This window comes from Phaethon aethereus (assembly GCF_964289735.1).
Source record: "Phaethon aethereus genome assembly, chromosome: 3".
In the NCBI taxonomy this organism is placed as follows: domain Eukaryota; kingdom Metazoa; phylum Chordata; class Aves; order Phaethontiformes; family Phaethontidae; genus Phaethon; species Phaethon aethereus.
In genome coordinates this window covers 28,078,524-28,100,408 of record NC_138576.1, presented here as the reverse complement: position 1 = coordinate 28,100,408, position 21,885 = coordinate 28,078,524, and the positions used below count along the sequence as shown (strand labels likewise).

Below are 21,885 nucleotides of genomic sequence, written 5' to 3'. Positions count from 1 at the left end.
CTGTCATGGGAGCTTGACTCTTCCATTTCTTATCTGCTGCACTTGGTATGTTTCCATGTATCTATCCACCTTGCAGTCCTCCTTTTCCAAATGCTAACATTATAAACATACACACACATACAATCACACATGCACTTACGTGTTAAGGGTTCTAATTAAGGAGAGATGTTGCAGATTCTATCCTGATTTTGAATGTGCTCACAAAGAGGCAGTGACTTTCTGCAGTTAATAATATGGAAAAAGTTCTTTACAATCAGTATTAATATTGTACTGTGGAATGGAGACAAAGAAAGTACTTGTGCATTTTATTTTGCTCTTTATTTATGTAAATATTCAGTTGTACCTAAAGAGTTAGGATAGTGACACATTATTAATATAATTTAATATTGTTTCTATTTCTTTTCTACTCTTCCAAGAACTAATAGTCATCAATGTAAAAAAGAAGGGTAGCATGCCTTTTTTTCTTTTCCCCTAAATGAAATTTCATTTTCCACATTTGGAAGTCTGTTTGGAAGACCTAAGTTTAGGACTTCTGTGTATGTAGTAGTAGTTAAGCACATCAGTTATTTTGCAGATCTAGCACTCTATCAGCAGCCATACTCTGTTTTGATGAATTGTAATAATTTGCTTATTATTTTTCCAAAACTAATTTTACCTTTGGTACAATTCAGCAGAAATCTCAGCCTTTCTGAAGCCGGCAGCAAAACTACATTGTCATTAGGAGTGCCAGGTTTTCGTTTGAGATTTAACACTGCAAATTCAGGCTTAGTCCTGAAGTATACTGTGTATCTCCTGTTTGTGCAAACTTAATCATTCTCTGCAAGTAAGGAAATAAATCAATACTTGCCTATATGATTTAAACTCATTTTCAAGAAATTAAGCACTTGTTTGCACAGAAGCATTTGAGTACTTACATGTTTAGTAAGGACCACAAAGTATTTAATACAAAGTAAAACATGAAATTAATTGATTTGAGAAAATACTTCAGTTTTTAACATTGTTTGTTGCACCTCTTCTGTCAAAATGTATATAAAGTTTCTCCTTTTTAAACTGAGAATGCATCCTGGGCCTGAACTGTATTCTGGGCTTTCCTCTGAGAAAAAAATGGTATGATCACACTTTCTTTTATTCATGATTTAACAGAGCAAACTGGCTGTACAGCACTCTCTATGTGACTCCTTTGATTTATTTCAGTGTTCCTGGGATTACCAGGGAAGAGCCTAAAGGAAGGGTAATAGGAAAGGGGAAGAGAAAGCAACAATACAGAATTTCTTTGGTATCAATGTAGGGGCAATGTGTTTTCAGGTTGTGTCTGTTAAAAGCGGCTAGGCTAAGTTTTTCCAAGTGCCATCAAACTTTGGCAGTTACAGCAACAGAAAATAATGTAAGGGCTTTTAAAAAATAGAAGGAAAATTCTAAAGCAAACGTGGATTTCTTCTTTTCTTGTTTAATTATTTCCTTTTCCTGTGAGCCATTAGGAGCACCAAATTTAGCACAGGTTTGTCAGTTTTGGAAAAAATGAATGATCCCTTCTTATCTTAAATTCATGTCTGAATACTTTATTTTAATGCCTTAATCTGTGTTTAAAATGTTTTCTTGTTTAAAAGATAAGATTGTGTTGCTTTGATAGGGAGTGCAGTCTTAACTTTGTCTTTTCTTTGCTCCATTCTTTTTTCTTTTCATAGGTCATGGGAATAGAATTCACCGTTATGTTTAGATCACTCATTCACTTATTTCTTTTTTTAGTATTTTAAAGCTCTTTTATGGCTTCCTATCCACTGTTTTTTTTGGCAGAGATTTTTTTACTGAAAAAAGCTAAAAGAAAAAGTTCCACAGTAGCAAGGTGCCATATAAAACAGGATCCCACACCTATAACCTAAATGGCCAAAAATTATAAATACCTACCATTAGAAAGCTTATTTTTAAAGAAATTTGGAAAAGAAATATTTTATTACAATTTAAAATCTTATAACATGCAGTATGTGTTAAAATGGGATTTTACTTACAGGAAAAATAGTAATGGGACAAATGTAATACATATAATATTATTTGGACCTGGCAGCTTTATGCTGGTTGAAAAAGTGTCATTTTGGTTTTCTAGTATATTTTATGTCAGGCTATAATTTTAAAGTGTGGAATTAGTTCCAGCATTTGCCATTTAATTAATCATTTGGTTTCAAACATTATTCCTTGCCCTGAGAAATGTAGCTACTATTTATATTAAATTAAGGAATGAAAAAATTGTTCTTAAAAAACTAGGGCATTACCAAATTTTTTTTGTGAGCTTATCAGATCTGTTAGGTGGCCTAATTTAGTTTATGTAGAAACGATTACAAAAAGTTGCTTTGTGCCATCACTTGTTTCCTCGTGAGAAATGAATTGTGTCCGGCTATCAGACATTTTTCGTACCATACGTCCACTTCCTTATAGATACATGTTCTGCTTATATTTGAGGAGGGATACATGTATTTTTCTGATATTTTTAATCCATTGGTTTTCATAGTAGGAAAGGTTGCCAGTAGTATTATACTCTCCTGTAAGGACAGGCTGAGAGAATTGGAGTTCAGCCTGGAGAAGAGAAGGCTCCAGGGAGACCTTACTGCAACCTTCCAGTACTTAAAGGGGGCCTATAAGAAAGATGGGAACAAACTTTTTAGCAGGGCCTGTTGCAGTAGGTTAAGGGGTAATGGTTTTAAACTAAAAGATGATAGGTTTAGACTAGATATAAGGAAGAAATTTTTCACAGTGAGGGTGGTGAAACACTGGCACAGGTTGCCCAGAGAGGTGGTAGATGCCCCATCCCTGGAAACATTCCAGGTCAGGTTGGACGGGGCTCTGAGCAACATGATCTAGTTGAAGATGTCCTTGCTCACTGCAGGGGGGTTGGCCTAGATGACTTTTAATGGTCCCTTTCAACCCAAAGATTCTATGATGGTCACTTAATAATCTGGTATAATTTAATATCACTTATTTAAAATTGTGGTACTGCAAAGCTATTGACAAAGTATCTGTTAAAAATAAGGAGTAACAAAAGCTTTGTAGTTCATATATTTTTTAATACAGTATTCCTCAAATGACTTTTCATCATTGTGTAAGGAATCAGAAATCCAACTTAATATTGTTCACTTGCAAGGTTTGCTTTTATGGGAGATGATTTAAAAAGCATTTAAAATACACTATTCTTTTTTAAAACTCAAAATCTGTAAGATGTGAAATATAAGCGATATGTTTTGTTAACTGTATTGTTTTCAAGCAGGCACACCATTAAAAAATAAACGAATTTTTCCTCCATTTCTTTCAAGAGAATGTGCTTGTCTAAATAATCTACAGTTTATTACACGAATAAGTCTTTGATTCATCTTCTTGATTAGTATGTGGAGTATATTTAATCTAGAGTGAGAAAAATGTAAGAATTTCTTAAAAAGGTAGAGTTTCTTTTGTGAGAGAAGACTAAGGAAAACAAATGCCTGAATAAAGTAATGGTCTTTGACCTTTGTATAATAAAGAAGAATTTTCTTCTTTTGAAAGAAAATTCTAAGTATATTAAAATATTACACTACACAGAGAACTGGAATTTACTATATTTTTAAAGATAGACTTGTGCTTAGTCTTTTCAAATATGCTGATTACAGTGTTGAGTAATTCAGGTTCACTTATGCTTAAGATTGTGAAGTTGCATTTATCAGAGTGCTGAAGTTTTCAAGATTTGGATGGTTTTAAAATGTCAGTTATTCTGTTAATTCCACCTATTTCGTCCATTGAGGTAAGCTTAAAGTTGCAATGATCAACATGGTCATAAGTCTATCAATTTATAATGTAAATTATGTTTTTACAGATATACACAAAAAGAAACACTGTTGAAATCTTAGCCCCAATTCTATATTCATATAGAACTGGAGAGCTTGCAACTCAAATACTCAAAAGTTAAGAAATAAAAAAAAGAGTGCTTATATAACCTCCATTTAATTCCTTTGTTGTTACCCTTTTTGTATGAACTCTATACCTAACGAAGGAAGAAACAGAGTCTGAACCAATTTCTGCTTAGTTATGTAAAATCAGAAAATAACTGCTGATCAATACCAATTATTTATATATTTTAGATGGCAGATCACAAAGAGGTAATGAGGGGCATTGAGCGGCATCCTGGAGTCCAATATCCTGTTCTCACACCTAATCTTCAAGGTTTTCATTCTGCTGTAAGTGACTTCATAGAAGATTATTCTTTCATGTTCAGAGACACTTTCAGTTCAGTACCATAAACTAGCTATTTAATGTCATATAACCTGTCCTGTTAGAACTAAGCTGTAGTTTTTAAAATTAAAAACTCTCAGTTTTCATTGTGAAAAATGGGCAAATTCACAGAGTGATGTTAAGCTCTATATATTCATACTTTAATGGAAGTATTGATCAAAAAGTCTTTGCAAGCTCCTATAAATGATGCTTGTGTATAAAGAGAAAGACAATTCCTTCACCACCTTTGACTTGTTGGCCCTAGAAAAGTTTCTGTAGAGTGTCTTCTTATTGGAAAGTAGTGAAGAAGAATGAGGGAAGAGTCAATTAAATGAAAATGCTTTATAGGAATGTATTAGATTTCTTAAATTTTGCATTTCATTTTGGTAGGGCTTGAAAGTTTAAATTTTTTCAGTTCATACAAAATAAATATTCAAAATTATAGACTTGAAGTGTTTGGAATTGTGAAAATGGAGCAGCTCAGTCTTCTTAAAACATACACATTGAGAGTCAAAACTTTACAATTTTTTGTTTTCTGAAAATTTTTCATGCTTCTATGCTTTTGTCTTGATATAGGACAGGCTGTGTTTGGATAGCATACTGCTTGATGGTCATTTATGGTGTAGTTTATCATTCAGTTTTTATACCGCATATGAAAACTCTATTAAAAAAGAATCCTGTACATAGGCAAGTTAACTATCAATAGTCAGCTTTATAGTGCCACAGCATTGTCTGCAATGGTAGCTTGTATGAGTTGAATTAAATCTGCTATATTTCTATACCATATTTAGTGATATAATGAAAGGAAAACAATGCAAAAAAAGTTGTAGGTTATTGCTGAGTTCTTTCTTGCTAATGTTTTTCTTTTCTTCCCTCTATTTGAAAGGATATTCGTTTTTATGAGTTGCTGAAGCTTAGACATTAACCTGCAGAATCAGAGAGAAAAGGGAAAAGCTCTATTCTTTTTCATAGAACAAGAGTATTACTCTCACTGGAGAATGAGAATTAATTAACTAGCTATTCTCCTAAGCTTAAATGTTTTATTCTCCTTTCATTTGGCTTTCAGCATCCTAGTTTGCCTCATGTTAGTGAGTACTGAGGTACTGAGTACAAGATCAGGGTAATTGCCCCTTCAGTGAAGTCACCACATTTACACATTTTCTAGACTGGTATTTGCTCTGAGAATTTTTCTCAGCAGACTCTCACATACACATCTTCCATATTATCCATATCAACTATGACACCAAGACCAATGGAGTCCTTGATCCTAGAGTTGGCTCTAACAAGGAAATCCCTGTTGGTTATTGTTCCTGCTCTACGCACATGCAGGCAGAGAGCTTTCCTAAGCGTCCTGCGTTCATGAGGAACAGGCTTTTTACAGAGGATGAATATTTCAGAGTTGTTATATGATCTTTTCCTTCTCTGAAAAATGAATATAACTATCAATCATTGTTATTTTCATAGTTGGTTCATATGATTTCCTACATCTTAGTACCTTTATCATTTATCACTTTAAAAATATGTTTACCTAATTGCTAAGAAGAGGAAGGAAATAAAAGTGCCATAGTGAATAAATTCAAAGTTTGATTCCATCTGTTTTTATGCAATAGATTTTAAAAAAATTGGAATGCAACTTATATTTTAAATATGGATGATATAATGTACTTTAAAATTCAAGAATGTTGTAGAGAAGTAAGTGCTTAATCTAACCTTTTAATATAATGTTATGATCCTGTTTTATTGAAATGTATTTTTCAGATTGCGGCAGGGGCTACAGAAGTCTCAGTATTTGGTGCAGCATCTGAATCTTTTAGCAAAATGAATATTAATTGTTCAATTGAAGAAAGCATAGAAAAATTTGAAGAAGTTGCTAAATCTGCAAGGAATATGAATATTCCAGTGCGTGGGTAAATATAAAGATTCTTAAGTAATACAGAGTTATCTGAGTCGCTGTTATAGGGGGTTTTTTTGTACCAATAGAGAAGTAGACTACCAAATTTTTACCTTGTAGATTAATTGAAATAATAGTCTTTACTGTCATTTTTGTAAAAAGATTGAATATATTTAACCATTTTGCTCTATGTTTTGTAACTGTTAATGGTGGCTAGTTTCCTCTGGAAATTGAAAAAAATAAGCTGTATGTATAAACATACCCATTTTATTATACAAATTTATTTTTATCATCACAGATGACAGAATAAAATTTATTTTGTGCTGCTGAGAACTCATAACACTGTTGTCTGCACCTTAAAAAATACCATGCATACTTTTATTTTATTATAGTATTGGTAATATGTCACTTCATAGACTGTAGAATCAAGGTATAGAAATGACAGAACGAATTTACTCCTAAGAAAAAAATATTCTTGATATAAGTTATTCTGAAAACTCCAGACATTGAAGTTTGGAGTCTCTAGTTCACGAAACTCAGGAATTGTCCAGTATTTATCTTTCTCTAGAGTACCTTCTTTTAAACTTAAAATAATCATGAATGGTACCCGCCCTTGAACAGTCTTTCTTTTTAATTTCCATTTTCTTTTGCATTACACAGAGCTACTTGTTTAAGATTATTTGTGAAGGTCCTTGTGAATGCAAGAAGGCTTACATATGTTCAAGGAGAAACTCAACAGTGAGATTCATTGAGGATTACTAGTAGTACAAAGTATATCATGATAGTACAAAGTATATCGTGATCAGAGAATACCTGGACTTGAAAATAGATAGAGGTAGATACCTCAGAGAATAACTGCTGAAAATCTGTCTGGGAATAAATACTGGGATCTCTCTTTCCTCCAGAAATAATGATGAGGTAATGCTACTGCTCACTTTTTGCACAGTAGTGTGGTAGTTTGAGCATTTGCCTTGAGAAAGGGAGATCTGACTTCTAGTTATACCTCAGCCTCAAAGGATCACAGAATAACAGAATGGTTTAGGTTGAGAGAGACCTCTGGAGGTCATTTTGTCCAACCCAAGGATTTTAACACACACACTTCCAGCCAAGGATAGCTCATAAATGCTTGGGTCCTTATTCCCTAGCTTGGTTATATGTTTCAGATGGAAAATCACTGAATAAAGAAGTAAGAACTTTCACTGTATTAAGAGACAATAACTTGTACCAGAGTTTAAATACTCTACCTAGCTGCTAATCTGTCAGGTACAGTCAGGGTTGCCTTCCTGAGCAACTTCTCTTATAAGAGGTCTGTTTGTATTGAAGGTCTGTACCACCTCTGTTTGCTACGTTTTTCTGGAACTAAATTCTGAGCTGAGAACGTAACTAGCAATTTGAGGGATGCCTGAATTTTAGTCCCAGATAGGTGTGGATAAGGGAATAAGCGGTCAATTCAGAAAAGGCAGCATGTGTATGGCAACAAACCTTAGGCACTGGTAAATATTTTTACACTAAACTTTTGGGTTTTGGTTTTCTCAGATGTCTAGACATGTCAGACAATAGTTTCTGTTTCATATTCCTGTATTTCACTAACAAAATTCAAACAAATGGCACAACAGAGGCAACCAACCATCAAGGGAGTCCTCAAAGCTTATGCATTGTATATGTTTCTGGATAGCTCTGGGTGTCAGCAAATGGACTTTCCAACTGGTCCAGAAGACGTAAGCTGCAGGTGATGAAGAAGTCCCTATGGTGTACTCTAGATTGATGTTGGAGCTTAAAATGTTAACTTACCTTCTGTGCATTAGTTTTCACGTGTTTAAGAAAGTGGCAACCTGCTGCTTTTTTTCCACAGATTGTATGTCTAAGGCATTTGTAATACGCCAGTAGCAGTTATTCTGGCACTGATAGAGTGATGTGATGGAAATGGCCGTTCCCTTGATAGGATTCTACAACATTCCCATGCATTTATTGTCTACTATCTGATGAACTGTGTGTGGCAGGTTTTTTTATGCACACAGCAGAAAAAAAATGAGAAAGCAGCAGGATGGGAAGGCATGTTCAAGAAAGGAAGAAGCAAGAGGCAGAAAATGGTCAAACTGAAGCAGACCACAAAAAAAAAAAGAATATTATAATAATTAAGAATAAAAAGAAGGAAAATAAAGCAAAGATGTACAAAGAGAGGGGTATCAAGAACCAGGTAATGAAGCAAACAAAAAAAACAACAGTACAGAGATGAAGAGAAATAGAAAATACAGACAGATTATGTTTTAAAAATACTTACTTTTTTGCATCCAGTACAAGGATATGTAATTTCACTTCAATATGCAAACCTAGGCAAACTCTACACAGTACATGCCGTATTTTTATTGAGTATGTCGTGCCAGGTGCAGTATGTTACACGACACTTCAACAGTGGGCTGCTTAATGTCAGAAATGCGACAAAGTGAACAGATTCGAAATGGTGAACGAAAATGATGTCAGTTCATTCCAGCTATAGCTTTCTTCCTTAGGCTTACAGGTCTAAGAAAAGTGAATCATTCAGAAGTAGGAAGCCATTGGCAGAATCATTTGATTTGTGGGACTATAACCAAGTAAAGAATCCAATTAGAGAGGATAAGCATATTGACGAGAAACTACATTTATAGTTATGTTACAGCTGTCTTCATCACAGGATATTAGCTTGGGAACTAATTTATCCAGTGAAAATTATATGTTGAGGCATCAGAAGATAAGATGCTGGACTAACATTACACTTCAACAAATCAAAAATTTTAGGAGAGAACTGTCTGGTATTTGTTCCAGGGGGATCTAATATAACTCAATTATAAAGTAGCTCATCTGCTCAAAATTTGCTGAGAATCTAAATTGCAGAATATTGAGCCTTATTTCATAACAAAAAAACCTAACTGAGGTATTAATTCTGAGTATCTAAAACATCCATTGAACATGGATTTCAGTATATGAAAATATTGAAAAGAAAGTTTTGAGCATGCTAGTAAGTTAGAAGATAAAAGAGAACTGGTTAGCAGAATCCATTTGGACTTTGAGTGCACTTTTAAAAAGTCCCTTCCAGGGAGATTTTGAGGAGGAAAAATAGTAATTAATGAGAAATAAAATGTTGCTATGGATCAGAGTCTAGACAAAGACTTTTTCAAGAGAATAATTACCAAGTATTGTGATAGATTGAGTCTCGTTCCTGCATGTTCATACTTATTCAGATGCACTCGGCATGGGTTGCAGAGTTACAGGAATCTGTAGGAAGCATTGAGGTTGAATGATTGCTCAGAAATTATAAAAAAATGGATTGTTTAGTGTCCATCTATCTCAGTACTTTATTTTAGGCTCCAGTGTACTGTCTTTTGTTGAGTAGGATTCTGAAGACTGGAACAATAATAGCAGGAGCATAAGCATAGAAATGCAGAATTCAGAAGGACTTTTTTTTAATGGTAGATCTCTGAGCAGTTGAACAAAGCTCTAGAAGGTGCACTTAAATCTTTTAATCAGTTAAAAAAATTAAAAAATACACATAAAGAAGAAGCAGCAGTTTTGAATGCCAAATCCAGGAAGCAAATAAATCTGTTTACAACATGTCAGCTGCTTGTGAGGGGGAAGATTATGGAAGCAGACCATCATTTCCAACTTAATTCTAGAAGAAGAAACCATAATTTTCTCTGGTACTAACACACAACGAAAGCCTGCACTACTATAGGGAATTCATTAGGACTTGAGTGGAAGTAGTTAATTTGTTCCCAAATATTGCAGTATATTTAGAAGATTTGTGGAGTTTTACATTGTATTTAATGATATAAAACACAAGGCTTCTCTTCCACAATAAATAAAGGTGTGGAAAAGATAATCAGAAAGTAATACTTAAACAGAGATTTCATAGAAATATGCAGTGCAATCAAGGTGACTTTTTCCTGGAGGTAAAACACTCAAAAAAGTATTAGCTATCAAAGCCTGTGATTTATAATCCTGTATTTAGCTGCTACTGAAGAAGCTGCTTTTAGTGACAGATAAAATAAATGGCATTTTTGTATCCCAATTCCATGCAAAATTCTCTAAAGGCCGAGACAGTCAAGGCTTTATGGCAAGTTGTTCTTTATGCCAAGTTGGTTTTTATGCCATGTTCTCTATGCTTTATATCCTGAACTGTAAGTATCACATAGACAAGTCAAGCAGGGGCAGAAACTGACAGTTTCAGAAATTGTAATTTGGGAGTTTCTGTTGCATGACCTCAAACCCAGCATTTTGGAAACAAAAGGATGGGTTGGTACATAATTCATCATTGACATTCAGTATTTAGAATTGGTGCTCATGGTTTGGCTGGTTGTTATTTAATTTCAAGGAGAAGATCAGTTTCAGATTTTATTTTGTTTTGTGGCTTCTATTTACTGAAAATAACTGTATATTATTTGCAATTATTGTAACATGAGGCAAATCTGAGCATGACCACACAACAAGGCTGAGCTTTTCATCCTGAATTTCCTTGTTACTAGAGTGAAATAGGCAGCCTTCAGGCTATAATTTGTCGTATGTGCTTTTTAAGGTACCTGCTGTAGGGTAAGATGCACTGCTCTCCAGATGATCCATCCTTTGGCTGCAAAGGAGCTTGCGTTTTATCCTGTGTTAGTCATCCTATAGATGTCCTGTCTCAGGTATAGGCTGTAGTTTATTATCTTTGGTATCACAAGTGAGAACAGATGAATCCCATCCTACCTGTGCATAGGCTAAGGTTAGCACCTTGTAATTTATGTAAATTACAATAGATATAAGAAATGTACTAATAGGCTTTGTGCTGCAAGGTAACAAAATGAAGCTGTGGACTATATGGACGAAGATTTGTGCTCTGTGCACTGGGAATCAACATTTTGCTTTTAATCACCCTTATAGAGACTGGCTGTTTTTAAAGAACCATGGCCAAAACCTGCAGCGTTTGCTCAAGCAAGCTCCCAGGACTACATTTTTTGGCTTCTAATATAAATTTTGTAGGCTTGAATTACTTCGGTAATAAAAGTATTAATATGCAGAAATTGTAATTATATTAATTTCAATATAGACATTGTTTCCTTTCTAAAGCACTATTATTATTTAAAGTGTTATTTATTTGCAGGAAATGGATAATTTAGTGCCTTTCCCTAACTCCTTGTTTGTGCAGTTGAAAAATACCTCCAAAAATAATTTTAAGGGGTTCAAATTTTATTTCCTATTTTTACTGGCAATTTAGAATTTATGTAGTGAGCATAAATCATTGGCAATCCTTGAATCTTATGAAAAATGCACTCGAACAATTGAAACTAAACTTTCAGCTTTTGCATGTCTTACTGTTGCTACAGCTGCACTAACATTGACTTGATCATCATTCATAAAATTTATGTTGTCAGCTGTCACATTTAAAATCTGTAGCACAGTACACAATTTTCTAAATGTTTACTAAATTAGTTCAAATATTTATGAAGAATTGAAATCTTGCGTATGGTCTTAGAAGTTAGACTATTTATTAGCATCGTAAAGGGCTTTTTATTTTTGTTTTTTTGTACATGCATAAAAACTTTACAGTAACATCTGGGACACATTCTGTAAAGACACTGAGCCAAATCAGTCATAAACTATGTGGTCAGCTAATTACTACTATGCATATTTTGCATGTGAAATGACACAAAATACTGCTGGTTTTAGAATTGCATCTTTTAATGTGTAATGCAGGTACTATTAAAAATATCACATCTTTTTTAGTGATTAAAGATTAAGCCTAGCAGCCAGGATTGATGAAAAACTGTGGCAAATGGTAATTGCAAGTAGTCACTTGGATTGTGTTTTAATTTAAATGTATTTTTAATGTACGTATGAAGAGAATGTTAAGTAAATTCTGCTTGAGCTAGATTCTTCCAAGTTAATGTATTCCAAAATTTAAAAAGACATAGAAATAAATTGCAATTAGTACCATAGAACAGTAAGAAGGTAAGGACTTGTGTTTCCCCCTTTTCCACAAATGGTACTTCACTACCCACTTTGTGTCCTGTGACAGTGAAATGAAGTCAGACGATCTCCCTCTGAAACATTCATTTCTCTATAGGGCTGTCTTAATCTTGAAAAAAATTAACTGGGAATATAAGAGCTGAAAGGTTGTAAGTTTTTTTTCTCTACTAAAAAACCCTTCTCCAGGACCAGCAATTAAAAGCTGTATTTATGTCCCAGTCCTGAAAAAGGCCATTTGGACTATTTGCATGTGCAAATGTGAATGTGTATGCAAATATTTAGAGCTTCAGCGTTAGAAAAACAGATGCAAATGTTTGCTGTAAAATAACTCTAGAAGCATTTCCTTACAAAGCTGCTGCTTCATAAATTAAAGCATATGTAATCACACATTAATTTTAAACTGGTGTATGTAATTCCTTTGTTCATAGTCTTATGTCTTTTAAGAATGAGCAGTGTGGTGAAGTTCACAATACATAAAAGCATATTGAAATGTATCAATATTTGGCTTACATCTGTGTTTGTATAGAATTCATATACTGGCTGATATACTTGAAATATAACAATATTTTTTGCTATGAAAAATAGATACCAAACAAACCATTGTATGCAGTATTATTATTACCTTTTAGATTGTGTCATAATAAAGATTACAGTTCACAACAGATATAATTCCTTGTTGATTATAGGAAATAATTATCGTTTTACTTTGATGCTAATACACAAGGTAAGACACAAAATAGTGTCTTAAAGAGAAAGAATTGATTTTAGTTATCTTTATCATGTGCTAGTGATATTTGCATTTATTTTGACAAAAAATTATGTGTGGAAGAACACATCAGTTTTATTTTAATGTACTTTATAACAAGTAATTCTGGAAACTGATAATGAAGTCTGTTTTGTTTATAAAGAAACATCCTGATTATCTGAAACTTCTGATTATCAAGGTAATCTGATCTTTATAATTCAATTCGATAATCCTCTTTTTTATTACAGTTCATCTTAAATACCTTAATTCATGATATTTGGATGGCCTTACAATACTGTATTTTATATACCTAATTAGAAGTACCATGAGATAAATTCCAACAATTCAGTTTTGCACAGATCAATACAGTTTAAAGCTGCATATGTTTTACGAATGCAGACAGAAACTTAGAACTCCTATTTTCTGGTATTCTGGAATATTTAGGGCCAGAGTACACATGTTTTTTTGCATTGCTTTAAGCCTCCATTTTTGGACTATACCATGTAGTTTAGCATAGTCACAATTATATAGATAATAGGTTGATTTATACCATTATCACTTCTTTAGATAGTAAAAGCAATTTAACACCTTCATGTCACTATAACTGAGCTTATATTTGAGATTATGGGAACAAGAAAATGTAGATGAACATTTAATAGACTTGGAAGCGACACATTTTAGTATGCGGATGGTAAAGAAATCTACAGGGTTACACAGTATTAACCCAGCTGGTCACAGTCCCCTGGAGAAGTTTGAGAAGTTGGAGACTGCTGGGATGTGGGGACTTGCTGCATTTCTCTGTAGTGAGGACAGGTTAAGAAAAATATGTAGGAGCCATTGTACTAACGCTGTCATACTGGATGATTGCACTATGTAAGAGGAGACATTTTCCTTAGGAATAACTTTATACCAACTTTTACCCATTTTTTTCGTGCCTGCAGATAGAAAATATTATTAGTAGGCCAGGAGAGCTGCTTTTAAAAAAACAAAACAATCCCTGTTTCTTCTTAAAGGGTAGTGTAAAAGCAGACTTAAAATGTTAGTATGAAATTATAAGGTAACAATGCAATGTGTTTGCTAGTATGTTACCGATTGCTCCATGGATAATTCAATATAGTTACTAGAAGTCAAGTGGTTAAGTGTCCCTTCATTATAGTAACAGTTTTGTTCTTTTGAAAGAATAAGTTATTTTCTAGAACATTTTTTATGATTTAACAGTGTTTTCTAGGCATTCTAAAAATAATAAAAAATATTAGTATAGGATTCACTTTGAATAGCATATATATTACTCGCAACTGGGCACTAAAGACATGTAGAGGAGGGGTTTTTTTTCTTTTTTTTTTCCAAATCAAACGCGGAAAAATAATTTTGGCCTCATTTACAAATTTTGGACTTGGCTTAGAGATTCTGTTTCTGGAAGAATCTCCTTTTTCTCTTCTCTTCTTTGTATTTCCTCTCTCCTTACAGTAAAGATGGCCTGTTTTTTAACAAATGGCTTCCTTTGCAAAGAGACAGAATATATCAACCTTAATATTATGAATTCACCAAATGATAGGCATATACAGTTTAGCACGAACATCCAATAAAAATAAATACATCTGCAGTGAACATGGTAAATTATATGCAAACTTACACTATAATAATAAACAGGAAACAGCAGCATCTGAGTCTGCAACTGGCTTCTCAGGAGGCTCTGTGCTTCCAGCTGTGGTAGCAGCTGTGGATCTGGCTCTGGAACTCTTGCTGAAACAAGCTGACAAAGGGCTGATTACAATGTGGAGTTCAGTTTCTGCTTGGATTCATTTTCCTTTTAACACACTTTGGTTATGAAAAGTTTGCTCATTTACCCTGTTTGTGGTTTTATATCCTGCACTTCACAGTCATTGGGCTGGTGTGGTGATTATCACCATTCCTAGTGACCTTGATCGTGGGGACCTTACACTGTCTATACCATTTGTGGAACATTGCAATTTAGTTTTGGCTTACTGGAAGAAATTGAAAACTCTCTTCCTCTTCCTTCTCCCTCCCCATCCCCAGAGGCTGTTCAGCATTTTTGTCCAAAATATTACACAGTAAAGTTGTTGGGGTTTATTTTTTTGATTGTTTTTATATGCTTAGAAAACAATTTAGGAGAAGATCAAATGATACTCACCTGCAGTGAATTCTGCAGAACAGGCAAGAGGCTTGGTACACTCTGCCAGGTGAAACAAGTAGAGAACCTCTTTTTATTGCTTTTTATTAAAGGGAGGAATTCTGTTTTCACAGAACCTAAGTGAGCAAACCAGCATTTACCTGTGTGTTCCTAAAGCAGCTGTATAGATATGTTCACTTATTGCAGGTCCTTCTTTCCACCTCTGGTTGCATGGGCTCTTTTCTTGATTGCATACTAAAGACATAGTCAAGCTACTAAAACGTCTGGCCTTGATTTAGCAAAGTTTTAAGCACATACTTAGAATTAAACACTTCCATCACAGAGTCTGCTTTGTGAACTCCCAGATATTTGCTTCTGCTCTCATACTGTGGAGTGTCTCTGGTGAATATCCTGAGACCAAGACAGTCTTTTTCATTACAAAGTCTTTTTTTCTTTCAGTCCTGCCATGTTTTTAGAAAACAGCTGTATTCTCCAACTTAATTGAATCCCCAAATTAAATCCCAGTTGCCTCTGTAACTCATTGCTCAAACTCTTCACTCTTTTTCCCTCTGCTGCTTTTCTTTGCATAGGATCTTGCTTTTTCTCCTAAGGAAAAATAGATACAGTATGCTTTTCCTTCTGTTACTGTCTTCTCCCTTCCCTCCCCTAATCTTTTCTCTTTCTACTCCACTGTCAGAGCAGCAGGAGTTTCTTGTCTCCTTTCCATCTGTACCCCTTCCACTTGCCCCGGTGACCCCATGTTCTGTTCTTCCTCTTATTTCTCCCCTCCCTTATTCTCTTTCTTAACCTCTCACTGTCCTCTGGCTCTTTTCCACTGCAACATAAGCAAGCATTTGCCTCTTAAAAATTGCACCTTTGACCCTACTTGGTTCTTCATATCATACCTCATCGCCTATCTCTTCTTCGTTCCTAAACTCATTGAAGGCGCTGTTTATAATTACTGTCTGGAGACCCTCTTCTGTGATTCCCTCCTAGAACTCCTACACTTTGGCTTCTGTTCCTTCCTTGCAACTGCAACAGCTCTCACCAAACTCCCTGATGACAAGATCTCAGAAACAGTAGTCTATCCTCATTCTTCTTGACTTGTCAGTAGTGTTTGCAGTTGACCAGACTCCTCTTTAAAGTTGTGGGTTTTGTTGCTTTCTATGGCTCTGTCTTGTTAATTTTCTTCTTTTTAAGCAGTTCTTCAGCATGTTCTTCAAAGTTGCCTCCCATTTTGGAGGGGTGTGAGTGGAGGTCTTAGGACTCTTTTTTTGGCTGGATTCCCTTGTGTTTTTAATGCCTTATGGGTTATTTCATACACGAAAATGTAGCAGCCAAATGTATCTGTAGATAACAGATCTACCTTCCTATTGAAACATTTCCTCTCACTAGGTTTATTAATCTGGAACCACACAGATGCAATTACAAAGCATCCCACCTGAAGTCTAGATGTCTTGGCAAATGATCAAACCAGACACCTGATTATCTTCCCTCTTTCACATAGACATGCATATTTTTTCCTTTCATATGCTAGGCTCTCTGTACCCCTTGCTAGCTGTACTCAGCCCTTGCCTGCATCTGTTCCAGCTTGCATTACTTTTTCCAATAAGAATATAGCAAGACCTTGTCAAATGGAATTTATATGTTATGTCCTCTATTGAAAATTATTATCCTGGTATATGTTTGGAGTGCATTTTACTCTTACAGCCTCATTTTAAGCATTTCACTTTCTTTGTCATTGCCATCAACTGAGTCCCATTTCTATTGCTCCTGTCCTTTCTGCATGGAACCTCAGTGCTTTTTTTTGGTATTGACAGTATCAATAAATTAAATTTATCACCACATCTCTACTTTTAATGGCAATTCATTAAATGAAAATATTAGATAAAATTCTCCCAAGCTCATCCTTGATGAACTCTACTGAAAAACAGTTCTTTCATTCCCCACAGGACTTTGTTCTCTCTCTGGTAGGAAGTTCTTTACCTGTCAAATTCTTTTTTCTCCAGTTTAATATTGCATATCAGATGCCCAGATAGATTATCTCTATCATATTTTCCTTGTTTAAAATGTCAGTCTAGTCGCAATGGTATAAGCATGCAGAGAGTTCATAATCTCAAACAGATTTGTACATGTAGTAGGCAGATTCCTCAGGTCACCACATACTTTCATACCCCAGCAGGCCCAGCTGAATTATGTGAGCTTGAGCGAGTTTCTGCTCACTGGTGTGAACCACAGGGAGTATTCCCTTGTTCTCTAGATACCTTTTGGCCTGCTTTTACTTTTGTTTGCCCTACTCCATTCCAGATGTCATTCATGTCCCATTATCACTACCAAATGCATGTCTTCTTGATCTGACATATGTAGCCGTTAGGAACATGTAAGGATATATGTAATTAAAGGGAACATGTGCATATACGTACTGTATGTTTTGCATTTACTTTGTATTTAACACTGTTCTTGCTCACTCCGTAATAAGTGCTGTGGGTGATGTTGCAAAATAATTTCAGTAGAAGTCTGTGTATTCACTAGTTCTAAGGACTCTAGTGTTATGGAAATAGCAATCCTTTGGGACTGAAATTTTTCATGCTTGGTTTTATTTGAAAAACTGTGTATGCATAAAAAATATAAGGAAATTATCCTGAATTGTTTTTGAGTTATGTGTCACTGAAAAGCAGGGCAGTGTTTAACTGTTAACAGTAGCTACTTTAATGTAGATAAGAAAATTTAGAATTTTGAAACTTAAACAATGACATCTAAATTGGGGTGATATTTAATGAAGTCCGTGACCAAGTTTCAAAAACCTGGTTTTCATAATGACACACAGATAATTGAAATCATGCCTAGTAGGCATCTGGACTAAAATTATGAGCAGAGAATGTAATGGACCCAACCACTTTTGTGGAAACAAAAGTCATTTCCATTTCTTTGTCAGGGCTAATCAAGTTCTTTTTAGGTTCAGGGTTTACTTCATTCTTACTGCTACTTCCACTGTGCCAACGCTGTACCTTCTTATAGGGGATGGAATATGTTCTATGCATTAAAATGTTGACTTTTTTTCACAATTTATTTTTGCCTGTTACTCATCCTAATTTCACATTCTATCAATCTGTTTCTCCTTCGACTGCAAAGAAACAATACATACTTTACCCTATGGACCTTGGCTACATACAAACTGGCATCTGTTCAATTCTGTTTGCATTAAACAGTATATAATTTTACATTATATCCTTTAGTGTTAAGGGAAAGGGAATGATGGGGGATTGATGAAGGCTCTTGTTCTTTTATTAAGCAGTTGAGCAACCTCCCACTGGGACTGGGACTCTGCCTGCCTCTGTTGTAAAACCGTCTACAGTCACACTTGTTTTGAATGGCTCTTTCTGGTTAGTTTAATCCTATTCCTAAACAATTTGAAGTTTAATCGGCATTTCATGGCTCTTAATTGTCATTAAAAAATAAATTTAAACCAAATTCTATGCTAACACAACATTAAGACTGAACAATAGAGGCTTGGTGGTAGCTTTCAATTTTTGTGCTTTGTGGAGCTGGTAGCTGCTGGGAGACACAGTCTGGCTTCTCAGTTTCTTCTTGTCCCAAGGCATACCTAAACTACAACTTGCAATGGAGCTATAAGTCTTCTGGGGCATGGGGACAGGCATGCCAGTACAGAGATAGAGGGTGAAAGCTACCCCATTCATCACAATTCTAATGACTTTTGAGATGGTGGGGTTGCTGTAAGTTGCTTGTGTCTATGTGTTGCTCTCTATGATCCAGGTAGCTGGCACAAGGAAGAAAATGCTGTCCTCCCTGAATACCTTGTGTGGGCCAGGCAAGGCAAAACTTGAGCTGGGTCTTATAAGTTCAGAAGGAAATACCAAGAAAAATTGAAGTCTTCTGCAGCAGCATTAGCTTAGCTGCATTGCCAGTTCTTTTACCACTTCTGACGGACACTGACCATAAATAAAGCTATAAATCTCTGTTCTGTGATTTAAAAAGAAAATTGATAAACCTGTTATTTTCATCTGATGAAATTTTAACCTTTCATTCAAATATTTATTCTACATTGGCTTAAATATTCAAAATTATATTTAACCTTTTTTATATATAACATGGATGAATACAGATACGCATATATAAAACAGAAGTATCTTTGTGTGTTCTTTTTATTGTAGGTATGTGTCATGTGCATTGGGATGCCCATATGAAGGAAACATCATACCAGCTAAAGTGGCAGAAGTAAGAGTGAACTTCTGGCTTGTCTTTTTAGTGAATCAAAAATACATTTTAAAATGTCTATATGTAATGTTCTCTACTTAATCCTAATAAGTTTTTTACCGGATAAATTTTAAGGAAAACAAATAGAAAACATAGCTAATACTAAAACTGAGTGCATAACCTCATTCAACCATATGCAGTCAAATCTCAGGAAAATAATATGTTTTGATTGTTATCAGTCATGAGGAAAAATATTATGTGCTGTTTCCTTCAACAAGGTAAGGAAATACTTAAGGGAATAGACTCAAACACATATGTCAGTGCACCATGTTGTACGAGGTGATTTCCAGCACAGCCTCTTGCAAAAGGGTATCTGCTTTTAAATCCATTTTATGCTGGCGTAAGCATACTGCGCTGTCAGCTGCTAGAGCCACTGCTACAACATTGTGCTTCTGGCGAGTGTCACGTGAGTGACACATGAACCAGAACTCATCCCCAACATGATTTCCTACTTACTTATTTCCTACAACTAAGTGGTTCTGCTGCTATGGTGGAATAAGCTGCACCTTCCCTCCCCACCCCCTTTTCCCATTTAGGATAAAGGAGAAGAAAGATGGTGTCTTCGTCCAGCCTTTTTTTCCAGCAGAGGAAGAGAGGAGTGAATGAGTGAAACACAAGTGTTAAATTTTGCAGGAAGGCAAAGAGGGCACAAAAACTGAAATGGGCAGTAGAGAAGAAAGTGGAGAGAATTAAAGAGGCACAAGGCAGAACACGCTGGCCTTCCTTCTGGAGAAAGACTTGTCTTCCTGTTACACTTGATCACCTACTTTTGGTGATCTAGCAGAATCTCCAAACCTTTTTTTTTTTTTTTTTCTTTATAGCACTAGCAGCTAGTCAATGTTTGTCTGATATATTATGTTCTGCATGTGTGGCTTTCAGGTTGTGTTCTTGTGCATCTTCTTCTAGTATACATTCCAGATGGAACTTGTGCCAATACTTCTCCAGCAGCAGCCACATATACTCACACTCTGAAAAAAGTAGCTAAATTGGAAGGTACTCAGTATTTCTAAGTTAATTTTGTTTAATATGAAGTGAAAGTTAGAAGTGACACAGCTTTGGTTAGACTGGTGCTGACAGGTTCTGCTGTGCTGTTGGTAAATTGCTTACTGCAATATCATGTTCCCCAACAGGCTTCTGTCCACGTGTTGCTTGTTTTTTAACTACTCTCCTTGCACAGAAGAGCTCCTTTTCAGTTTGCTAGTTGGGAGTGCTACTTAATATTCAAAACTTCTACTGACACAGAAATTTTATTTTCAGTCTTCATCCAAGTATCTTCCTGTGTCCCTGAACACCACTGTGTATGTTTTTAAGAATAAAAGCTGCCTCATTAAAGTTATTGAGGCCCTGATGCAGCAAGCACTGATGTTTATATAGAAGCATCTGATTAGCTGTTAATGGCTTTTACATAAACACAAGCACTTATCATTTGCTGAATCCGAATTATCAAAATTACTGGCCGAGTGGTGAATGCTTTCAAAGCGCTGCCTCTCTGGTCATCCTCTTTCTCGGGATGGGAGTGTGTGACTCCCTTGACTGTGCATTGCAATCAGCAGCTATGATTGAAAGGTTTAGGCTTTCTTCTGCAGACAATGACTGTGACCAATTTTTTTACTGTTTTTTTAAACAAAAGATTTTTTAACTGAAGCAAAACCAATTAGGAGAGGTGGCTCATTAACCAGACTACATGCATTTCTGATTTACTAGGTACATAACTGTTTTACACATAGTTATCTAGTGAATGCAAACTTCAGATGCCTTCAGACTTATAGAATCCATCTGGTATATCCATACGGTTCTTTATTTCAAAAACCCCACGTTTCATATCTATTAAAATAAACTGTATAATCCTTTTTATCACTCTGCTTTTTCTTGAAATGGAGTCAGTGTTTAACTATTTATCATCCGGTGGTTTGTGAATTTTAACCTTAGGCAAATAAGGCTTGATAGTTGTTGGAAGCACCGTATAACATCCTTGAAGCCAGTTGTGTTATCCATTGTCTTCCAGTCATATACTTGGCTGGTTTTACCTTTCTGCCTGCTTCTTTCTCTCCTTAACTTCTTTTTAGCCTAGAGCAGTGAATTCATTCTAAGTATTATTCAGCATACGGGCTGATCAAGCTACAGAAAATGTGCCTATTCCTCTTTGAATGCTGTTGGATTTTTACATAGTTTCCCTTACAGCACAAGGACTGCAATGTGGTTTTATGTTGTTATTTGCTTAAAATAATCTGTAACTCAATTATGACCTTTTGTATTCAGTTTAAGAGTATAGATTTAGATATTATTTCCAGCAGTAGGATTGTTTACATGCCCAAGGGGTTGCAGTGTTGGGTCACCAACTCCCATTTTGATCAATGCTTGGTGTCAGGGCAGCGCTCCCAAGGGGAGTAGCACAAGACTCATGCATAGTAAAACTGCTCAGTGGTGCAGAACACAACCCTGTTCAATCAAGAAAGCTGCAAGCTCGTAATCACATTCTGATTACACTGACAAAACAGTGTGTTCTCTTCTCCCCCCCCCTCCTCCCAAAAATCCACATTGAAAACTTACAAAACTCTAACTAATGGGCCGCCTCCTACTGTGGTACGATAGAAAATCCAATATGAAAAACTCCCATTCAGCTTTCAAGCATGC

General features: G+C 35.3%; 1 protein-coding gene across 1 annotated transcript in view; it reads left to right on the top strand.

Annotated features, from left to right (window-relative positions):
• Positions 1–21,885, top strand: part of HMGCLL1 (3-hydroxy-3-methylglutaryl-CoA lyase like 1) — a gene marked incomplete at both ends in the record, with an annotated part of 82,151 nt that overhangs the window by 25,567 nt on the left and 34,699 nt on the right. Inside the window, 3 exons of the mRNA XM_081997631.1 lie at positions 4,101–4,196; positions 5,989–6,137; positions 19,149–19,212. Of these exons, the coding sequence (XP_081853757.1) occupies positions 4,101–4,196; positions 5,989–6,137; positions 19,149–19,212 (309 nt within the window). The remainder of the gene's footprint in view (positions 1–4,100; positions 4,197–5,988; positions 6,138–19,148; positions 19,213–21,885) is intronic.